General features: G+C 37.7%; 1 protein-coding gene across 7 annotated transcripts; it reads left to right on the top strand.

The window, feature by feature from the left end:
* Window positions 1-4: 4 nt before the first annotated feature.
* PREPL (prolyl endopeptidase like) lies at window positions 5-18,908 on the top strand. 7 transcript variants are annotated; one of them, XR_012622439.1, is made up of 16 exons: window positions 5-439; window positions 934-1,176; window positions 3,873-4,073; window positions 4,600-4,666; window positions 5,308-5,514; window positions 7,540-7,663; window positions 9,746-9,962; window positions 10,539-10,724; window positions 12,184-12,387; window positions 13,135-13,310; window positions 14,732-14,948; window positions 15,145-15,294; window positions 16,219-16,345; window positions 16,458-16,571; window positions 17,863-17,945; window positions 18,800-18,908. XR_012622439.1 is itself a non-coding variant. In XM_074818046.1 (15 exons), exons 2-15 carry the CDS (start codon window positions 958-960, stop codon window positions 18,878-18,880), a joined length of 2,253 nt encoding a protein of 750 aa, XP_074674147.1. In that variant the 5' UTR covers window positions 5-439; window positions 934-957; the 3' UTR covers window positions 18,881-18,908. The 7 variants fall into 7 exon arrangements, 4 of the variants coding, with proteins under 4 accessions (XP_074674147.1, XP_074674146.1, XP_074674144.1 ...); XR_012622440.1 differs by lacking the exon at window positions 18,800-18,908 and having other exon boundaries at window positions 17,839-17,946; XR_012622441.1 differs by lacking the exons at window positions 17,863-17,945; window positions 18,800-18,908 and adding an exon at window positions 17,742-17,823.
* Window positions 18,909-19,184: the final 276 nt, after the last annotated feature.

The following is a 19,184-nucleotide window of genomic DNA, read 5'->3' as shown; positions in this document are numbered from 1 at the left end:
TGGAGGAGGAGGAAGCGGGTGGCCATCTTTGTTAAGGGCAGCGCTGAGGACACAGGCCGCCGGCGCGCTACGCCCGGCTCTGCAGGCGCAGCTGAGGGGCGGGAGCGCGCCTCAGAACGGGTCGCCTGGAGCCTCCGCGTCCGGGGGCGAAACCGTGTGTGAAACGGGAGCGACTTGAGGAAGCCGCGCCGGGGACGGTGCCAGCCCTCCCGGCGTGCAGCCGCCGGCCGCGGCTCCGTGCCCCCGCGCTGACCTCAGCGGTGCTCGCCCGCCGCCATCTTGGCTACGGGCAGTCCCCCGAGGGAACCGGGAGCTGCTCCTGCTCGCCTGCCATCTTATCCCGGGCGGCCCCGCCGGAGGAGGAGCGGGTTCAGCTTCGCCTGCAACAGCGGGTCCTGGCGCGGGCGCTGCCCGGCGTTGGCACGGCCTTGCCGCGGCGGTGAGGGGCAGGGCTGGCGGGGAGCGGGGCCGGGCCGGCTTCTCCGGCCCTCGCCCGGGTGGGACGGGGGAGCGGGACGGCGGGCGGCGAAACACGTGGGGCCTTTCCCCCTACAGAGCTGCAAACCTGCCAGTTTTCCTTGAGATAAAGTGATTTTGTTGTTATAGAATACTTACAAATCGGGGAAAAACATGCCGAAACCTTCCCGTTTTTTTGTTCATCAACATTTAAACGTGCACAATTGCACTTGTCATTTCTCTTAATTTATAGTTAAACTTTAACCGCCCGGAATCACTTTTTTGTGTTACGTAGCAGGTTAATATGCAAGCTAAGCAGTGTGTACCGGTTAAGAAACAGCTACAGTGTTACTGTTTCTTCTCATCTGATTTACCTAATGAATCAATCTCATTTTGAAAGAGAGGAAGTTTTAACTGCAGTTTATGTTATGTACTTCACATACACAGTGTAAATGATCAACAGTTTGGGATTTTCAGAAATTTCAGGTTGACTATCAAGAAATGAAGGTTAGGATGTCATATGCTGAACTGCGAAATCTTCTCCAAGGGCTGAGCGTCCGTGTCAAATACTGCTCTAAGCATAACCATCCTCAAACAATACATCTTTACAGTAAAATAAGACCCAAAAAAACCCACATCCTGAACTGTTCAGGAGGTACATGCACATACAGGACTGTGCCACCTGGAAGCATCCTGCCGTGGAGATTCTTTTCTTGCAAGGTATGCTGTTGAAGTGTAGACTTAACAACCACCTTGGCACATCTGTTAAGGAAGCCAACCATATTTTTCAAATGTTGAGGAAACACATTTTTCCAAAAGGGTTTGAAGCAGGGGTACGAGTACTAAGATTTTAGTATGTTCAAAGATGTATACCGTTGTTCAACTTTTGCTATACTGTTTTGATGTACAGCTGTGTTTTGGTTGATTTTCCTGCTGTAGCAATTTTTTAAAAGTTGGTATCTTCCAGAAAGATTCAGATAAAAGTGTCAGGACAAAATTGCAAGGAGAGATCAGCTAGTGTAGAGGCCAAGTGTCCAAACTGATGATACGAGACTTAGCCACTGTGAGCTGGCTCAAAAAAACCCTTGGATTTTTTTCTCTGCTGACCAGTAAGTCATGGTTTGCACCGTATTAAAATATTCTATTGACTTCTCATAATTGTATTCACATGTAATAAACTGTATTTTAAAAGGTCCTTGGATTTATTTCTGTAAGTAAACATTGTGTAAATGGGTGGCAACATATGCAGAGTCACAAAATGGTCTGAAATTTCAGGTCTTCTGTGCCTGTGTTTCTAATACAGTTTCCTGAAGGTATTCTAAAAGTTTTGGGCAGTATGACAGCCTGTAACCGATTTGTACGCATAATACCTAAGTATTGTTTAAAGAGATTGGTGTTTTGGTTTATTTTATCTTAAACATGTTTTCAGATGGATGCGTGGTGGTTCTAAAATTGTGTCAAGTTGACAGTGTTTCTTCAAAGGTGACCCAAAGATCATCTTGTTGTAACCCTCTTATTTCTAACCATAATGTAAACAGTTCCTAAGTCCGTGTCTGAAATGTAAACACATGTTTCAAGGAGAACATATGATGTCTTGATAGATGAGAATGTGTGGTTCTGTTTATTCATTGGCAGTTCGCTAACACAGTTAAAAATGCTGGTCTAGGGCACCGGTTCCAGGGTACAAACAGGTGGCTTTCACCTAAAAGGAAGCTGTGCATGTTTGCTTTGGCGCAAATGTTTACAAACTGGTTGTCACTGAGATCCTGTGCTATCCTCATAATCTTTTTAGATGCTCACCTAGATGACTGGTTTTTCCCCAGACAGGGAGGTGTACAGTAACTCTAATATATATCTACACTGTGGCCACCAGCTCTATATAATATTTCCAAATAAATACAAATGAAAACAAAAGGAGGGGAATTATCAAAAGATTCATAAAGTGTGGAACTTGCCAGAATAAGTTGCGGATGCTGAAATTTTACATAGGTACAAGGGGGGATGGTACATGTACATGAAAGAGACTTTAAATATCCAGAAACCATATTCAGCTTGGGAAATTCCTGAGCTAAAATCGTTGAAGGCTGGGGAATACCTGTTGGAGAATATCATCTGTGCTTGTCCCATTCTTAACGCTTTGCTGAGTATCCATGTATGGCCATTGTGGGGTTTGTCTTTGATTCCTTCTGGTTTGGGGAGTGGTGTTTTCTTACAGTAATTTTTCCAGTGACTGGGGAGAGGGTGGTACAACTAACACACCCTGCAATTTCTTTACCTTGACTAATTACACAGTTGCTCCAGAGCTTCTCTAAGGGCTTTGACAGTTTCTTTGACTTGTGCTTCTGATTTGATATATGAGGCTAGAGGGACCGATGGTCTGAACCACTAATGAACACTCATATACTCTCATGAGTGATGTGGTTTACGTTCATAGGGAGTTTGGTAACTGGAGCAGATAGTTTCTCCTCCTTTCAGAGTCTTCTGATAACATGTTTTAGATCTCATGTATTTGTGAAGACAAACCAGGAACAAACCCAACAGCTCTTGGTGCAAAGTGAGGATGGGGTAAAAAGTATATGCTGCTTTTTAAGTTCAGACACACTCACATAATACATTGAATATTATAAAATGCTACTTTATGTGATCTGTGCAGTGTCACCTACTGTAATATATCTTGTTAAGCTTATTATTCAATCAAATGAGATTTTACAGCAAGCAAAAAGAAGTAGAATTGCTCTGGCAATTTTAGGACATTTTAAATGTTTTTACAAGAAAAGACAGTTTTGTTGGCAGTGAGGTAGCAGTAGTCTGCTCACAGATTGTGGAAAACCAGATCCTTATGCTTATTCCTGATAAAATTGTTGCAGAACCTGTATCAGTTCACTGCTTCACTTCATTCTGCACCTCATGAACATTTATACTAATGCTTTTGAGGAGGTAGAGCAAGAACCTGAACAAGCTACTAGGACTCCTAGGTACAGGGACAGAGGTGTGGGCGGCTTTGTTGTCTAGGAAAGGAAATGAGAAATGATACTCTTAAGATGGAAAAATTATGAGAAAACACCTCTGAAGAAGGAAAAATAACAGAATTCCATAAAAATTAACTGAAAACTAGTTCTAGAACAAGAACAAACATATTTACATGTAATCAATTAAGAGCATACATTGATAGTACCTTAAATTTTGAAGAGAAGATCTCAGTAAATGTGTCAAGTGAAGCACATTTGACAACGTGTCCTTAAAAGATCAGGAAGAATTGAAAAGAAAAAATTATTCCGTGTTGTGGGTTTTTTTAATGGCACATACTATTGTAATAATGCAAAGTTGGTTTGGGTCTGTAGCTCAGGAAATGCCGTTATATTCATATTGGAGTACTGAGTGCTGGCTTGTAGCCATTGTTGTCTTTCCTTACTTAGCAGGAAGGAACAAAAATCCCTTCCAAAAGGAAGCAGAATACAGCCATAACAACATCAGAGCTTTTGTACAAGAATCTTCTGAAATCAGAGCAGGAAAACTGGAATGACATTTCAGCAAGGTACAAAGATATGACAGAAAGAATCAAGGAAAAATTAGAAGAATTGCACAACAAGTATACATTCAATTCAGAAAGCCCAAGGGTAAGTGGCAAAAAATACAAACATTTCTCATCATTGAGTACAAATAAAAGGCAGTGAAATCATTCCTGCTATAAAATGCTGGTTTACTGATTATTTTATGGTGGTAGTTTTGAGTTTTGAATATTTTAATAATTGTGAATAGTAACAGCATGTGTTTAGAACAGCTTATACCTGTTACAATAGTGTATTTACCTTAATTTCTCCATACGCAAAAGCAAGTAAAGATAAAATAATCATCTGGCTTTTGGATAAAGAATAGAAGACATAAACTACAAGAGCAGTTGCGGCTGATCTGAGCCTTTGGTTACATTTAGAGCAGGTATAGGTAGCTTAAGTACCCTAACTTTGACAGAACCTTTCTGATGCGTGCAGTTCCATCTTCAATACCAAATATATGTGCTATATATTCTGTCATTTGTGTTTGTTACAATTGTGTTGTACAGAACAATGATTGAATGCAGGGATTCTAAGGAAACAAGTCTAACTGTATGTTGGACTTGAAACACATTTGTTTTCTATTGAACAGATCAGGTTTGGAGAGAATGTGTACTTTGAAGAGAATGGCTGCATATTTCTTTCAAAAGCAGATGGTGGTAAGGGATTTCTCTTCCTAGTATGTCACAGTTGTTAAAAATGTTGTACATGTATTACTTAGTGTACTTATATTAAATCTCAATTGCTCTGTTTCTTAAAATAATTAAACTAAAAATACTTTTATAAAATTCTTTAATGATTGATTAATAATTCTAGAATCCTGAATCTGAAAAGGTGAGCTGAAGAGAATTAGAGAATAGTATATATTGATACTAAGGCAAGTTTCTGGAGAGGAAAGAGAGAAGTCACTTCTTTTCAAAACGTTAAGTTAAGGCTCTGAAAAAGGAAAAGCATATTCATGCTTTTTTATTTCTGAGGGGGTGGGAAAAAAATATACTAATTGTATTTAGTAAAAACAACTGTGCTTTAGGTTATCTGAAGCCAAGATCTACACTTCAAAAATATTTTTAATAATAACTACAAGACTTTACTTTTTCCTGGAACTGTAATTTTTTGTCTATTTTTACAAAGTGCATTTGCAGATATCTTGCAAGACAAATATTTGCTATTAATCAATTCCAGGAGTATGCTTGTGAATAATGCAGACAGACTTGTTAAATACAGGCATTAACAACCACTGTTCATTTTGACAGTGCTTTAATTACAGGATATTTTTTTTTTCTATCTCTTTTTTATGTAGTAGATGAAGGAAACGTTGACATTTTATTCAGTATTGAAGATCTTGGCTTTTCTGATGCTTTTATTCAACGGATCAGAATTTCACCAGATCAGAGATACATGGCCATCAGCTTAAAAAGTGAAAATTCTGAAGAGGCAACCTGCGTTATTATGAAACTTGGTCGTTTTCCAGTCATGGAAAAAGTAATTCCAAGTGTATTTAGTTTTGGTAAGTTGTTTATAAATATCCTGTGGATTACACCAGCTTTCAACATTTTTGTTAGTCTACAAATAATATTAAAATTTTTTTTTTAAAAGAAAGGAAGCAACATTTTTAGATTTAATCCTAATAGGTGTTGACTTGTTTCTTATTTAAGATTTCTTCCACACTGCACAATTACAAGTTATCTGACATGGATGAAAGCGACTGCTTTCATGATACAAGTTTTCCTTCATTGTAAAAGTAAGCAAGTTGTACATGTTTGAACAGTCATGTAGATTCTTTTTATTAAATTCAATACACTTCTTTAAAAATTTGCTGACGTAACTGTTTGCAAAATAAAGATCTTTTTGAGAAATGTTCTCGTTACTAAACCCTTACAGCTACAACTGAAGTCACTGATAGCTATAGGCACTCAGCTTTGCTGAAAAGTGCGCAAGTGCTACCTATGACTGCGTATTGGCTGGAATTTCAACGGTACTCTAGGATGTGGGTCACAATTCAGAGCCCAATGAAGTCAATCGGGCCTTGAGTCAATTCTTTCAGAAAAGATTACAGAGCTTTACATTGCTGTTAAAATAAGCAGAGCTAAACTGAAACTTTTTTATAGTATGTTAAAGAATGTAGCAAAAAGAACACAATGGTGTGTATACAGTGTTCCACATCTTGTATTTTGGATTATGTTGTTAGATGCCATCAAGTATGTATAGTGCAGTAAGCAATTTGTCTGGTCAGGGCAAAAAATTAAAACTCTGGGTAAAACTTCCTAGTTACAAAAGTGAAGAGTAGCAAAAATACAATGTTGTAAGTGTTTGCACAATTGAAGTCTATAATGCCTGTTGAAAACTACACCTGCAATCTTGCCAATGACATTTTTCACTTATACTTGATCTGAACATCTATCTGGGTTTGTCTGGAAGAATCAGTACATTTAAGAAACCAGCTCCTTGTTACCTACATAGGTGTGACAGATAATAAAAGTACAAAAAATGTCTATCAGAATGGTTGAGATTACACCCATTTTGTAAACTTACTCAGGTGTAAGTGAGGTGCAGAGGTATCATGAAGTACAGAGGTACCTCAGTCATGAGTAGGAGAATTAGGCCTTGTGACCACTTGCAAAGTATATGCTTGTATTGCATGATACAGAATACCAGGCAGACAAATGAAAGTTTTTGAAAATTTCCAGCTGTGGTTTTTTAAATGCTAGGCTATAGAAGAACTTGGATTTCTCTTCTAAAGACTTGTCTTCGTAGTGAACCCTCAGCTGCCTGTGCACTTTGGAGCCACATTGTTGATCAGATAGCAAATTGTTTGCATTACTTCAGTGTGGTACTTCCTTTGGTTTTGTACTTGTGCATAAAACAGCATACAATAACTTTTTAAAGCGTATGTATTAATTATTCTGATGGCTGTAGGAGCAGCAGAGATAGCAGTAATTTGGCTGGTTCAGTCAGATTACTAAACTTCAGAATAGCAAGGTTCCTGTATTTACACGTTTCTAATGTTGGTGAACACATATACAGGCACAGAAAACTGAAGAATTTTTCTCTCAGCAGTGCCCATGGGGCATATGCATCATCTCTTTTTTCTAAATGGTTTGCATGCAGTCACATGCAGTGGTCCAGAGCTCATAGTCTCTATTATCTTGCTGACTCCACGTAAACCTCTGTTTCTCTGCTCGGTTTTAAACAGCCACACATCTTCTATTTTCCTGTCACTTCCAGAACCCTCACAGGGTCAAGAGCTTCCTCTTCCTGGACCCTGGATCGTTGTCCTCTGCCTTCTTTTTTTTTTTTTTTAATTTTAAATTTTTTTTAAATATTATGAGATTCTTGTTTTGTGGGGTTCAGAGAAAACATGGAACATTTTTTTTGTGGCTTATCCCAGCCTCTGGGATGTAGAAGTGCTGTCCTCAGTTCCATGTCAGCCACAACCTTTTCCAGCATTGGGTTCACTGTTCATGGAGCTCCATTTTCTCTCAGTAATAGTATATACAGTTCCAAATTTGATATGCATTTGTCTCTTTTCCAGAATGGGCTACAAATGATGTTCTGTATTACACAAGTCAGAAGAACCTTAAATGCCAGAATGTGTTTATGACCACCTTCACTAATCAGAAACATACTAAGTTAGTTTATACAGAACAAGATGCAAGGTAATACTTACCTAAAATATAATAAATCGTTTACATATTCTAGAGTATTTTATATGTAAAATATAACTGATTTGGAAAACAGATTCTTACGTATCATATTCCAAATGGTAAAAGGTATTTCTAAGTTGTGTTCTGCTGTCAGTAGTGCCTTATGCAGTCTGAGAATGCGCTCTGTTCTCTTGATATGTGATCAACAGAGATTTAACTTTCCTCTCTTACCTCACGAGTTCAGCTGAGTTTATAAATGTCAAGGTCAGTCTCAGGTCAGGGTGTCCTTTAATGAACGTGTGACAGTTTCATACAGGGTAAATCAGACTGTGGATTTCATTTTGTTTTCTCTGCTATTGATGTCTGATACATCTTTTTAAAAACATAGAAGTTCAGGCTAATCCTTGCTCTGGGTAATGGATGAGCAAAATCATTACAGCATTCCCAGAGATAGAACTATTGTTGACTGAATACCCTCTCAATAACCTTTATTTAAGCAGTGGTCTAGGAAGACAAGAAGGCTTTTGCTAAATTGAATGCAGAACTAGTTTTTCAGCCAGGCAGCATGTGGTAGATTTATACAGCATTCCATAAATGTTTGTGATTATTCTTAATTCAAGTTACATATTCAGTAAAGAAATTTCAATTATACTTTCATCTAAAAAAACAGAAAAAAAAATCTGCAATTGAAATGGAGTAAATAAGATCCTTTTATTACAGCTGCATTTGATGCATACTTTTGGAAAATCAAGTTACACTGACCTGACACTTCCCCACAGGGAAACTGTTGGCATAATTCTGAAGGTCATAGTCATTACAGTAAATCTACTAGAAACTTACTCTAAAGGTTCATGTGCTATTGCAGCTCATAACTGAACTCACTTGTTCATCGGAGATGGCAAGACATTCTTTTGTATTGCCACTGAGCAGTTCTGTTCTACGTCTCACCAGCTCTTTTAGGTGCAATCAAATACATTTTTTAGAAGCTGAAAATTTCTTGACTTCCTCAAAAATAAAAGCTACAAAGACAAAAAAAAATGGTAAGCTCAAGGTCAGAGTCCTTGGGGAGAAGTATATCCCGCATTTCAGCTTGACTCTCTTAGAGGTAAGGTCAGCAGAGCTGAACTGTTGGAATCTCTACTGAATGCAGTGCCGTGCTCTTGCCAAATTCGTGAGAGGCAGGAGGCTGATTCCTTGCAGACTTCAGATGCCCCGCTGTGCCTGTCCTCCTAAAGATGTCAAGAGGGTGCAATTAGGAAAAACAATAGTACCAAAAAAATTGGGAGTTCTTCCACCTGCAAATAATTAAAGGCACTGAAAATGCTATCTAAATCATCATTCCCTTCACCAGTCAAATATTTTGAAGTCTAGAGGGATCATTGTTGCAGTAACGTATCTGATCTGCATAATGCAGATTATGGTACACAACCCTGCAATTTCTTGTTGAAATCTTCTGGATCTTTATGTTGGACAGTTTTGCTTTTAGAGACATCCAGTCCTCAAGGTGTAAAATGGCAAAGAAACAGCTATGTCCCAAGATATGACATTCCAGTTAATTAGGATGACTCACAGAAATGTGAATCTGAATTTCAGCCCAAACTTGTCTAGTATTAGCATCCAGCCACTGGTTATCGTTTTGTTTTCTGTTTCTAGATTTTAGAAGCATTTAAAACCAGTAGATAGTTCCTAGTTTCTTAGATAGTTCCAAATGCAGTTCCTAGGTTCTCTTTAAATAGAGTTACGAGCTTAATAAAAAGTTCTACCTTTTGCCTGAACTTTAAAGCCTATATACATCAGTGAGCTTCCAGTCTATCTATCTCAGTGATGCAAAAGCCTGGATTCAGTTGGGCAACAACTGAACTCCTTTCCTTGCAGCTTTCAGGTTCAACACACAAGATTGTGGGTATTTGAATCCCAGGATAAATGCAGCAGTAGTGGGTTTGGGAACCAAGTAGTCTGGAATTTCTGCAGCCTACTTAAAGGGATGTTGTTTCTTACCTTAGGTAGAAGCCCGTGATTCTGAAACAACTGATGTATTTTTAAAATTCTAATTAAGTTTGATTTGGTCTTTTTTTTTCTAATTATTCCTTACAGATTCTTTGTGGACATATATTGCACAAAAGATAGACGTTTTCTCACTATCAACAGCAACAGCAAGACAACTTCAGAAGTTTGGCTGGTTGACTGTAGACAACCTTTTAAGTTGCCTGCTCTTGTACAAGCACGAACAAAAGGGGTAATTTACCATGTTGAGCACAGAAATGATGAGTTATATATTATTACTACGTATGGAGAACCTGCAGAATATAAGGTAATTTTAAGTGATAATAAGATTCATAGGATTCATTCAGATACCTGTTGCAGATCATATAGAAATAGTAAGGCCGGCTTATAATTCTGTGCTTCACAGCTTACTGAAATAATTTAAGAGGATTACACAGAGCCATATGGATTGAAAGACTGATGGTAGTACATGGAGTCTTACCTCTAGCATGCCAACTTGATTCTAACTCCTTTGGCAACATCAAGAAATGAGTATGCTTTAACAGTTATTTCCCCTATATTAGAATTTAAGTTGGTGATCTCAGTCTATATAACCAAACCACCTACAGTTCTGCTGGCCACACTGAAAGCCCTTATTACATGAAAATCTTCTGTAGATTAATCTATGAGAATTGAACTTTTCCAAATGTTACTGAATTGTTCTTCCATTTTGCCCAAGTAAAGGGAGTTTAAAAACCTCTATTTTTAGTCAGGCAAAACCCCCTGTACTAACTAATATTGTTTTGCAATAAAAATGTTGCATGAGATCACCTCTATGTCTGTACATCTCATTTGTAACTCTTACTACATCTTAGTAATGCAAGGTTGTCTTTTGTTTTTACAGTTGATGAAGGCACCAGTAGCTTCCAGTGGCATGGAGAACTGGCAGTTAGTTTATGCACTGGAAAAGAAAACCAAGCTAGTGGACTTGGAGATGTTCAGTGATCACTGTATTATGTTCCTGAAGATTGCTGGTCATCTTTACTTAAATGTGATTTCTTTTGATTCACATTCAGTTCAGTCAATAAAGGTATGTTTTAACTTGGCTTAAGCAGCATAATATTTTTCCGGCACGATTTCATTTCTTTTAACATAACATTATAATGAAAGCAAAGATAAATTCCAAGAGTAGAAGTGGTTTGGAAACTGTAATACTGCCAAGTTTATCGTTATGACTAATTGTATTACCTGTGGTTGTTCTTCAGGATTTCATGTGGTGGCTTTTTGCAGCACTTAAAGAGCAGCTATCCTATGAGTCAGTTCTTTCTTCAACTTATTACAGTCAAGCTCTTTACAATACAGCTGATTTCTAATGTAAAACAGGACTCAAGTCCCTAAACACTCTACTTAGTTTTACTGGGCTTATTTTTTTGTTACACTCATCAGGGTAAGCAACAGAATAAGCCTGGCCCTCCCATAGAAGAAAGATCAGAACATTCAGAAGACAAGTATGTACACTGTCCCGTAATAACTGGGAAGAGTTGATACTGCAGTATGATTTGTGCAAGTATTTCTTCCTTTCTCCAGTTGTTGCTAAATACTTGTGGATTAAAACCAAAGTGACTGAATTCAAAACCATGATTTCCAGAGATCATTCGGATGAAATATTTAATTTATTTGTTTGCCTGAAAAACACAATCTGAACTACTTGCAAGTTTATTGCAATAAGCTACCCATGCTACATTCTATAAAACTGCTACAGAAAAGGGTTTTCAACAAAGTACGGTGTATGATCTCTGAAACCTTCATTTCTGAAAATGGTCATAGTTTATTTATTCAGAAAGGGTCTGCAGGTACTCTGGAGAACTTGGACTTCTGCTGCCATTTCAGAAGTCTCTAGCAACCTAACCTGAGTAAGTAGTGGCCTGGCAGAGGGTTTGACTATGTCCCTGCTGCTCTCAAAGAATGAATCTTGATTTCTTTTATTCTTAGCAGAGTTAAAAATCTTAACTATAATAGCAGTAAGTGTCTGAGGGTGAATGTGCCAGGAAAAGGTTTTGTTCTTCACAATGGCTGGCACTAGGAACAAAGTTAAGAGGCAGGGGTTTTCAGGGGCTTAGCATTACTGAGCTAACTCTCAGCAAAAGCATAACAACTGACATGGACTTGGCTGTATAACATGTTGAAGTAGGACTGGAAACCAAAGGGGAAATAGGATATAAAAAATAAAACCAGTGCAGAATCATTTCAAAGAATGTTTTAATATTTTTTAAAAAATCTGCATTAATGGCCATTTTAAGCTGAATTTGGATTTATTTTTCTTTTTTATTTCATTGCTGAACTTGATCCAATGGCCTTAGGGGAAAGTTTGCTAAAGTCTTTCACTTTTTGACTGTTGCATTAGTGAATTTAAACCAAATAGAGATTGTGCTGCATACAAACTGAAGATAATTCGCTTGATATTCAAAATCTTTTCCTCTGAAGGACACACTAGGCAAAATTTACAGAAGCGGTGTAAGGGTCTCACTTGAAATGCCGTGTTTTCTCAGCTACCTACGTGGGCCTGTGAATTTGAATTGGAATCTCATCCTGAACATACCACCAGCACTTGCTATTTTCAGCTCACCTCTCCAGTACACCCCCCTAAGCGTTTTGCATATTCATTTAAAGAAAATAATCTCATTGAACAAGCTGTGCAAGAGGTACCAATTATTACGAATTGTCACACTACACGTTTACTAGCTAAAAGCAAGGTAAGATTTTTCAGTCCTTTTCCCATTCCCTTTATTCTTCCCTTCCTCCCCACCCATTTAAAGAAAATGCATTTGGCAGTGAATAGAGATTAAAAAAATGTAAAGAGCAGTTGGTGCTATAGTTACTAAACAGTGGGTGTTTTCTTCAGTGCTATAGAGAAGAACAAGAAAGAGTCGTGATAAGACTTTTTTTTTCCATTAACCTGGGTATGCTAGAGGAGATAACAGCACACGATGAGTCAAGAATCTTAGTGTAGTGTAACTTAGAATTGCTAGTTGATGTATGGTATCATACTCTCTGTGATAAATGAAAAATAAGCCAGCTGTTGAAAAGAGCACCCCACAACCAGCTGCACAGTATAGATCAAGAAAGGAAAGTTTTAACAGCCTGAGTTTAAAAAATTGGAGATGTTAATAAAGAGTTTGTGCTGCAGTAAGTGGTAAACTATTTTGTTAATAATAGATATTCTTGGTGTTAAAGGGGGAAGGAAGACTTGGGTGCTTTGGTAGTTAAAAAACTCCTCAGGTGTTGCACTTAAATGAATTTTATACTCTGCATCCGTAAGCCTACACAGCAGAGGTTCAGTCTCTCGCTTTATTTTTCAAGAGTGCTTTGTACATTCCAAGTGAAAAAAATTACTGTAATCAAGAAAACACATTTTAAAATAAATAATTGAAGTTTTCATTGCCATGTATCATTGAGGTTTCTGAAATGTCCTTTATTGTAAAATACTCCTTCATTTCCAGGATGAAACTTCGGTGCCAATTACAGTTTTTCATAATATGAATTCTAAAGAGCTACACAGGAAACCACTTCTAGTTCATGTATATGGAGCTTATGGCATAGATTTCAACATGGGCTTTAAAGAAGAGAAGCTAATGTTAATTGAAGAGGGTTGGGTATTAGCATATTGCCATGTTAGGTAAGTCAAATATAAAATGGAATTAAGAATTTAATCGGTGGGATATACAGATATTTCTTGATATGCAACTGAAGAGGTACAGAAATAGTTTTTTCATGTAGCTATACCTAATTCTTTATGATTTTCACTTCCATCTCTTAGATTATGGTTTTTTAAGTAGTTTTTAACAAAAAAAATAAATTTACCTCAGGAAAAAAAATTACACTTTCAAGACCACATACTGCATTTAGGTTTCTTAAATCAACAGGATGGTTGTATGTAACTCCTAATCTTCCGAAGTCTCATTACTTCTTGTCTCATCTTGAGAAAAAATTTGATAACATGTTCAAATTGCAGTGATATGCTACCCCCCTCTCTTTCCAAGGGCACTGTGTTTGGTCTGCATCTTGTGAAAGCCATTTGCCTTCTACAGCAACAACCAAGTATTTAACCTGCATTTCTTGTTCTTTTATTGGCTAAATCCTCTGTCTCCAGTTTAGCTACAAATCTACAAGTTTTCTAAAATGACTATGTAAAATAGGCTTCACATTTTCATGAGATAATAATCCAGTAGGTAAAGAAGATAACAAAAGAATCACTTTAGGGAGGGGAAGGAAGGGGGAGAATGAGCAATTGTTTGAAATACCAGTTCCAAAACAAAATTCAGCATACAGATACATTCAGTGGCAAGCATTGTGCTGTTCTTCCGCCCACCCCTCTAAATACCGTAAGATGCAAGTCGGTCCTAGATGAAGATGGATTCTGCATCCAAAGATGAAAAATTTTGGCAGACTAATCAGTGAACCTGAATAAGGAAACTTGAGGTGGCTTAGAACCACCTGTGGTTGCATAGAAAGGAATATAAATTAAGTTTTGTATTAAAAAATATAACATTTCAAGTAGTATTTGAAATTCACAAACTAGCAAAAAAAAAAAGAAACTTTCTAACAGTCTCAAGATTTAAGCTACATAGAAGACAAATCCTGAGAGTCTCAGTGTGAAGCTGAGAAATACTATTTTACTATTGTTAATAAATGCTAGTGTTAGTGATATAATTATTGCAGATGTTTTCGTTATTTTAATAGTTTCCTGTATAAAAAGATCATATTAGTGTCTGGTTTTGTACTGCCTACAATGACAGCATCACTTCCTAAAGTGATGCTTTTCTCCCTTGAGTTCCAGGACACAAGCATACAAGGGCACAGAGTGCCCTTATGCAGTTAGGATTTTCACCAATCATCATGCGTGAGGTTTTTTTCTTTTGTTTGCATGTTGGGTATTTTAGCCATAAAGGAGGTTAAAGACAAGAATAGAAAAGAGTTAGTCAGGAAGGCAAGTTATGGCTTTACAATTTAGTGGCTGCTGCTGTCATTTCATTAGGTGAAGCTTTGCCATGCAACATTTTCCAAAGAGACTCCAACTTGAATTGTTTTAAATTTCAGGGGTGGAGGAGAGCTAGGCCTTAGCTGGCACAAAGATGGATGTCAGCATAATAAACTCAAAGGTCTCCATGACCTTAAGGCTTGTATCATGCTGCTGCATGAACTAGGATTTTCTCAGCCAAAATACACAGCACTGGCAGCTGCCAGTGCAGGAGGAGTTCTTGCAGGAGCCCTGTGCAACACTGATCCAGAACTTATCAGAGCCATGGTTTTACAGGTGAGGTGCTGCAGACCTTTTATGCATTATGATATTAAACTGTATTTTCCGTTCATTCTATCAGTTTCAGAATTGGAAACATTCCAATTCAGAATTCACTTCCCTCATTTGTTTGAGAAAGCCTTGACCTAGACATTTGAGGTCCTGTGTCCTATTTACCAACTGTTTTTTTTCTTTTCTTACAACAACTTCTAAGGCTCCTTTTGTAGATGTTCTAAATACAATGATGAAAACACATCTCCCACTGACAATTGAAGAACAGGAAGAATGGGGAAATCCATTAGCAGATGAAAAAAGTATGAAATATATCAAAAGCTATTGTCCATACCAGAATATTAAGACACAGGTAAAACTATGCTTTCTGTGTGGAATACGGTAATAAAGTGTAGCAGTTTATAAGAAAACAACAAGCGGATAATGAATTTTTTTTAAAAGTCTATTTTACCTTTTCAGTGCTTTAAACCCCAGTATTTTAGAATTGTCTTAGCTGCTGCTTTGTGTTAAAATGAATCATCAATACAAATATAAACTATTTCAGTAATAATCTTAGCTATCTTTGGAGTCATAAGTGACTACTGAAATTCACCAAGCACCTTCTCCTAAACAATCAATAGATTTCAAAACCTGCTTTGTTTTTGTTATAGGACTGCCAGGAAGTAATAGATTATTCTATGGTATAACAAACCTCAACATGTAAAATACCTTCTGGGTTTTGCAGAGTTTGTCACAGGAGGAAGGAGGTATTTTCCAGTGATTAAATACCTTTTCCAAGGCAAACAATGAAATGGAAAAGGAGCTATAGCTTTGATGTCATCATCTCAGAGGAAATCATTCTTTATTTGAAGTAATGTGTTAGCTATGTTGCATAGCTTAAGTAAAATCTTACTGTATGAAGACAACTACTTCTTATGTGTAGAAAGATTGCAAAGTAAACCTCAACTACTCTTCTAAGGTGAACCATTCCATGACTGTTATTCCCCTTTTTTTGTAATCATTAGCAAACAGACATGTATCAGACCTTTACCAGAGGGTAGAGGAGGTTTCCAATTACCTTTTGCAAGTACGATCCCCTAATATGAAGTAGTTTTTCAGACCAAAATACTTTTTGCACTTAGAGCAATAAAAGTGCTTTTTTGAGAGCAGGTATTATGCCATGGATGTGGTTTTAGATAAACCATAACAAGTGGTACAGTAAGGTAAAAAATTGTTACTCACTTTATGAGAAAAATCAGTTGTCAAGTATTTAACTGGTTTTGTTTTTTAATCTCAGTGTTATCCTTCAGTTTTTATCACGGCATATGAAAATGATCAACGGATACCACTAACAGGAGTTTTACGATACATTCAGAAACTTAGGAAGGCTGCACTAGATCATGCCAGCAGAACAAGTAAGAAAGGTAAGGATAAGAATATTACAGATACATGGAGTTAACAAAACCAGAAAATTAGGAGTCATATAATTAAACACCACAGAGATTCACTCCTCCTTAAATGCATTCATTTGTACAGTATGATCCAGTATGTAAAGCTCTGAAGTAATTTGTTATCTGCAAAGAGAAGATGTGGAGTTGTACTGACAGATAAACCTTTGCTTCTAAGATGCACTCTCCAGAGCCTTAAGAGGTACCAGATATCTCTGTATTGTAGACCTGCCTGAAAATAGTCAAACCTATGTGTTAAGTATCGATAGTGACAAACCCTAACAGGCTCAGGAAACCATCTGAGATGGAAAAAAAATAAAGACTTGGAAGAGTATGAGTGGGGCTCACTCTTTCCTAGGCCTCAACATGTGGTGGCTGTTGGACAGTGCTAGGTGAACCCGTAGCATCTAGTCCAGCTACTAATACTGATACAGTCCAGCTACTGATACAGTCAGTTCTCAACAACACATGCATAAAAATCTTATTTTTGCTGCTCTATAAAAACCTACTTTTCCCAGTTTGCAAAAATCACAGGTGTTAGTCCAAGTTAGAATGACAACAATGCCAAGACATAGACACTTTTGTACCTGAAACTTAACACTAGCTTTGGGACTGTTTCCACCAAACAGTACATTCAAGCCTTACTATTTTCTAGTACCATCTCATCTGGGGAGAGGCTTTTACCATCAGTGCCAAAAGAGATACTGAATTAGCTTTTCTAAATTTCATTATGCCCCTTCTCTGCCAGCAGCAGAACTGTGATGGTTGAGAAAGGATAGTAGATGCTGCAATTGCTGTTGCAGTGTTTGCTCAGAAAAAAAAAAAAAGCATGTTTTTCCAAAAAGACTCAGAGAGAAAACAAACATGCTGAGAGAAAACACTATTCTTATGAGGAGCAGCTGAGGGAACTGGGGTTGTTTAGTCTGGAGAAGAGGAGGCTGAGGAGAGACCTTATCTCCCTCTACAACTACCTGAAAGGAGGTTGCAGAGAGCTGGGGATGAGTCTCTTCAACCAAGTAACAAACGATAAGACAAGAGGGAATGGCCTCAAGTTGTGCCAGGGAAGGTTTAGACTGGATATTAGGAAGTATTTCTTTATAGAACGGGTTGTTAAGCGTTGGAATGGGCTGCCCAGGGAGGTGGTGGAGTCCCCATCCCTGGAGGTGTTTAAGAGTAGAGTCAACTTAGCGCTGAGGGATATGGTGTAGTTTATGAACGGTCAGTGTTCGGTTAAGGGTTGGACTAGATGATCTTCAAGGTCTTTTCCAACCTAGATGATTCTGTGAATATATAAATATTTTTCAAATATGTAGTTAATAGAAATATAAATAGTTCATCCAGCAAGCCTCTCTATGATTCTCTTTTTCTTAAGGAGCAACAGAAATTCTGTCAGAACAGAAGGCAGAATTACTTATCCCTAAACAGCTCACATCCCCACTTACCTTTTTCCTTGTTCATTCAATGTCAAGTGACTGCTAGCTTCATTGTTCCAGGAAATTGGATCCCTAATATCATCTTAGACATCCGGGCAAATGGCAGTCATTGTGATTCATCTTGGGAGGATTCACTGCATGAGGTACATTCCCTTTATTGCACACAGCTGTAACATGTTGGAGGGAGGTGTCCCCTCCATTGATACTTCAACTCAGTAGTTCATGCAATCACTGAATGTATGTTTGAAGTATCAAAAGAAAAAAAACCTGCTGGAATTAAGGTTGTTCTTGCTATATATATTGCAAGAGCAACTGCTGGTCTTATATAAAACCCAGCAGTTTATATATGCAATTATATATATTTATCAATATATATTTTTATAGATATAAAAGAGCCAGTGATAGAGCCAGATTATTGAATCTCATTGTGCCTTAAGCCTCAAAATAGTGCTTAACTCCCATTGTAATGTGCCCAGAGCTTTGAATGAAAGATTCTAAGTTGTTCAAAACATTGTTCCAGCAGGAAAAAAGTCTTGCACTGTAGAGTATTAAGTGCTTAAAATTGTCATATTGGCTATTTACTGCCATCTTCCTCATAAGTAAAATGTAGACAACAGGTTTGATCTTTACATTTTGAAATGCATGATCTAGACTATCAAAGGACACTACTACAATGAGGTTTCAAAATTTTGCACTTTCTGTAAGTGTGCATGTTACATACCACCAAGACCTGACATATTGTTACCGATGTCTCAGACTATTACAGTTGGATACAAATTTTATTACTGTTAGTTTTAATAAATCCTAGCAAATGTTACTTGGTTGTTGTGGCAGTTATTCTCAAAATGGGTTTCTTCAGGAAAAGCCTCATTGTGTTTAGGGCAAGGTATTGCTTAGCATTAGTATGGGAAAGAAAGATTAGAATAGCTGTACAAGAACCTGCAGGTTTACAGTGCAAAGGATTTTATTTTGCAATAAAATATTTTCATTATTTTAGGTTGCAAGACACCTTGCTTTTCTGAACAAAGAACTTGAGGAAGTATGTCATCTCCAGCATCATAGCAAATCCTGCAAATAGCTAATAAACACCTTGACCACCTGAAGAACTTCGAGTCAGATTTTTATTTCTATGAAAAGTGAACACCTTCTCCAGAGGATTTCTCCTCTTGGATCCCTGCTTTATGGGCATAAGCAGACAAGAAATTCAAGGACAAAGTTGGGTGTGGCATTGGCTTATAAACATACAAACCAAGAGCTGAATTTCGCCCCTGCCAGATAGTGCAGAAGTAGCTGCCTGCATTGATCAGTTGGTTCTGTCCGGTCCCGTTCACGTAAGCGAGCGGTGCAGTGCTGCCCCCGTGCAGCTGAAGCGCAGTGCCTGG

This window comes from Strix aluco, chromosome 3 (assembly GCF_031877795.1).
Source record: "Strix aluco isolate bStrAlu1 chromosome 3, bStrAlu1.hap1, whole genome shotgun sequence".
Taxonomy (NCBI): Eukaryota; Metazoa; Chordata; class Aves; order Strigiformes; family Strigidae; genus Strix; species Strix aluco.
This window is presented reverse-complemented; position numbering and strand designations above follow the sequence as displayed.

What these genes read in the sequence shown, in the direction of transcription:
- PREPL (XM_074818043.1), top strand. Translation starts at nt 958, where the DNA reads ATGAAGGTTAGGATGTCATATGCTGAACTGCGAAATCTTCTCCAAGGG. An exon ending in TATACAGAACAAGATGCAAG is followed by an intron (nt 7,664 to 9,745) that starts GTAATACTTACC and finishes TATTCCTTACAG; the next exon opens with ATTCTTTGTGGACATATATT. An exon ending in TCAGAGCCATGGTTTTACAG is followed by an intron (nt 14,949 to 15,144) that starts GTGAGGTGCTGC and finishes ACAACTTCTAAG; the next exon opens with GCTCCTTTTGTAGATGTTCT.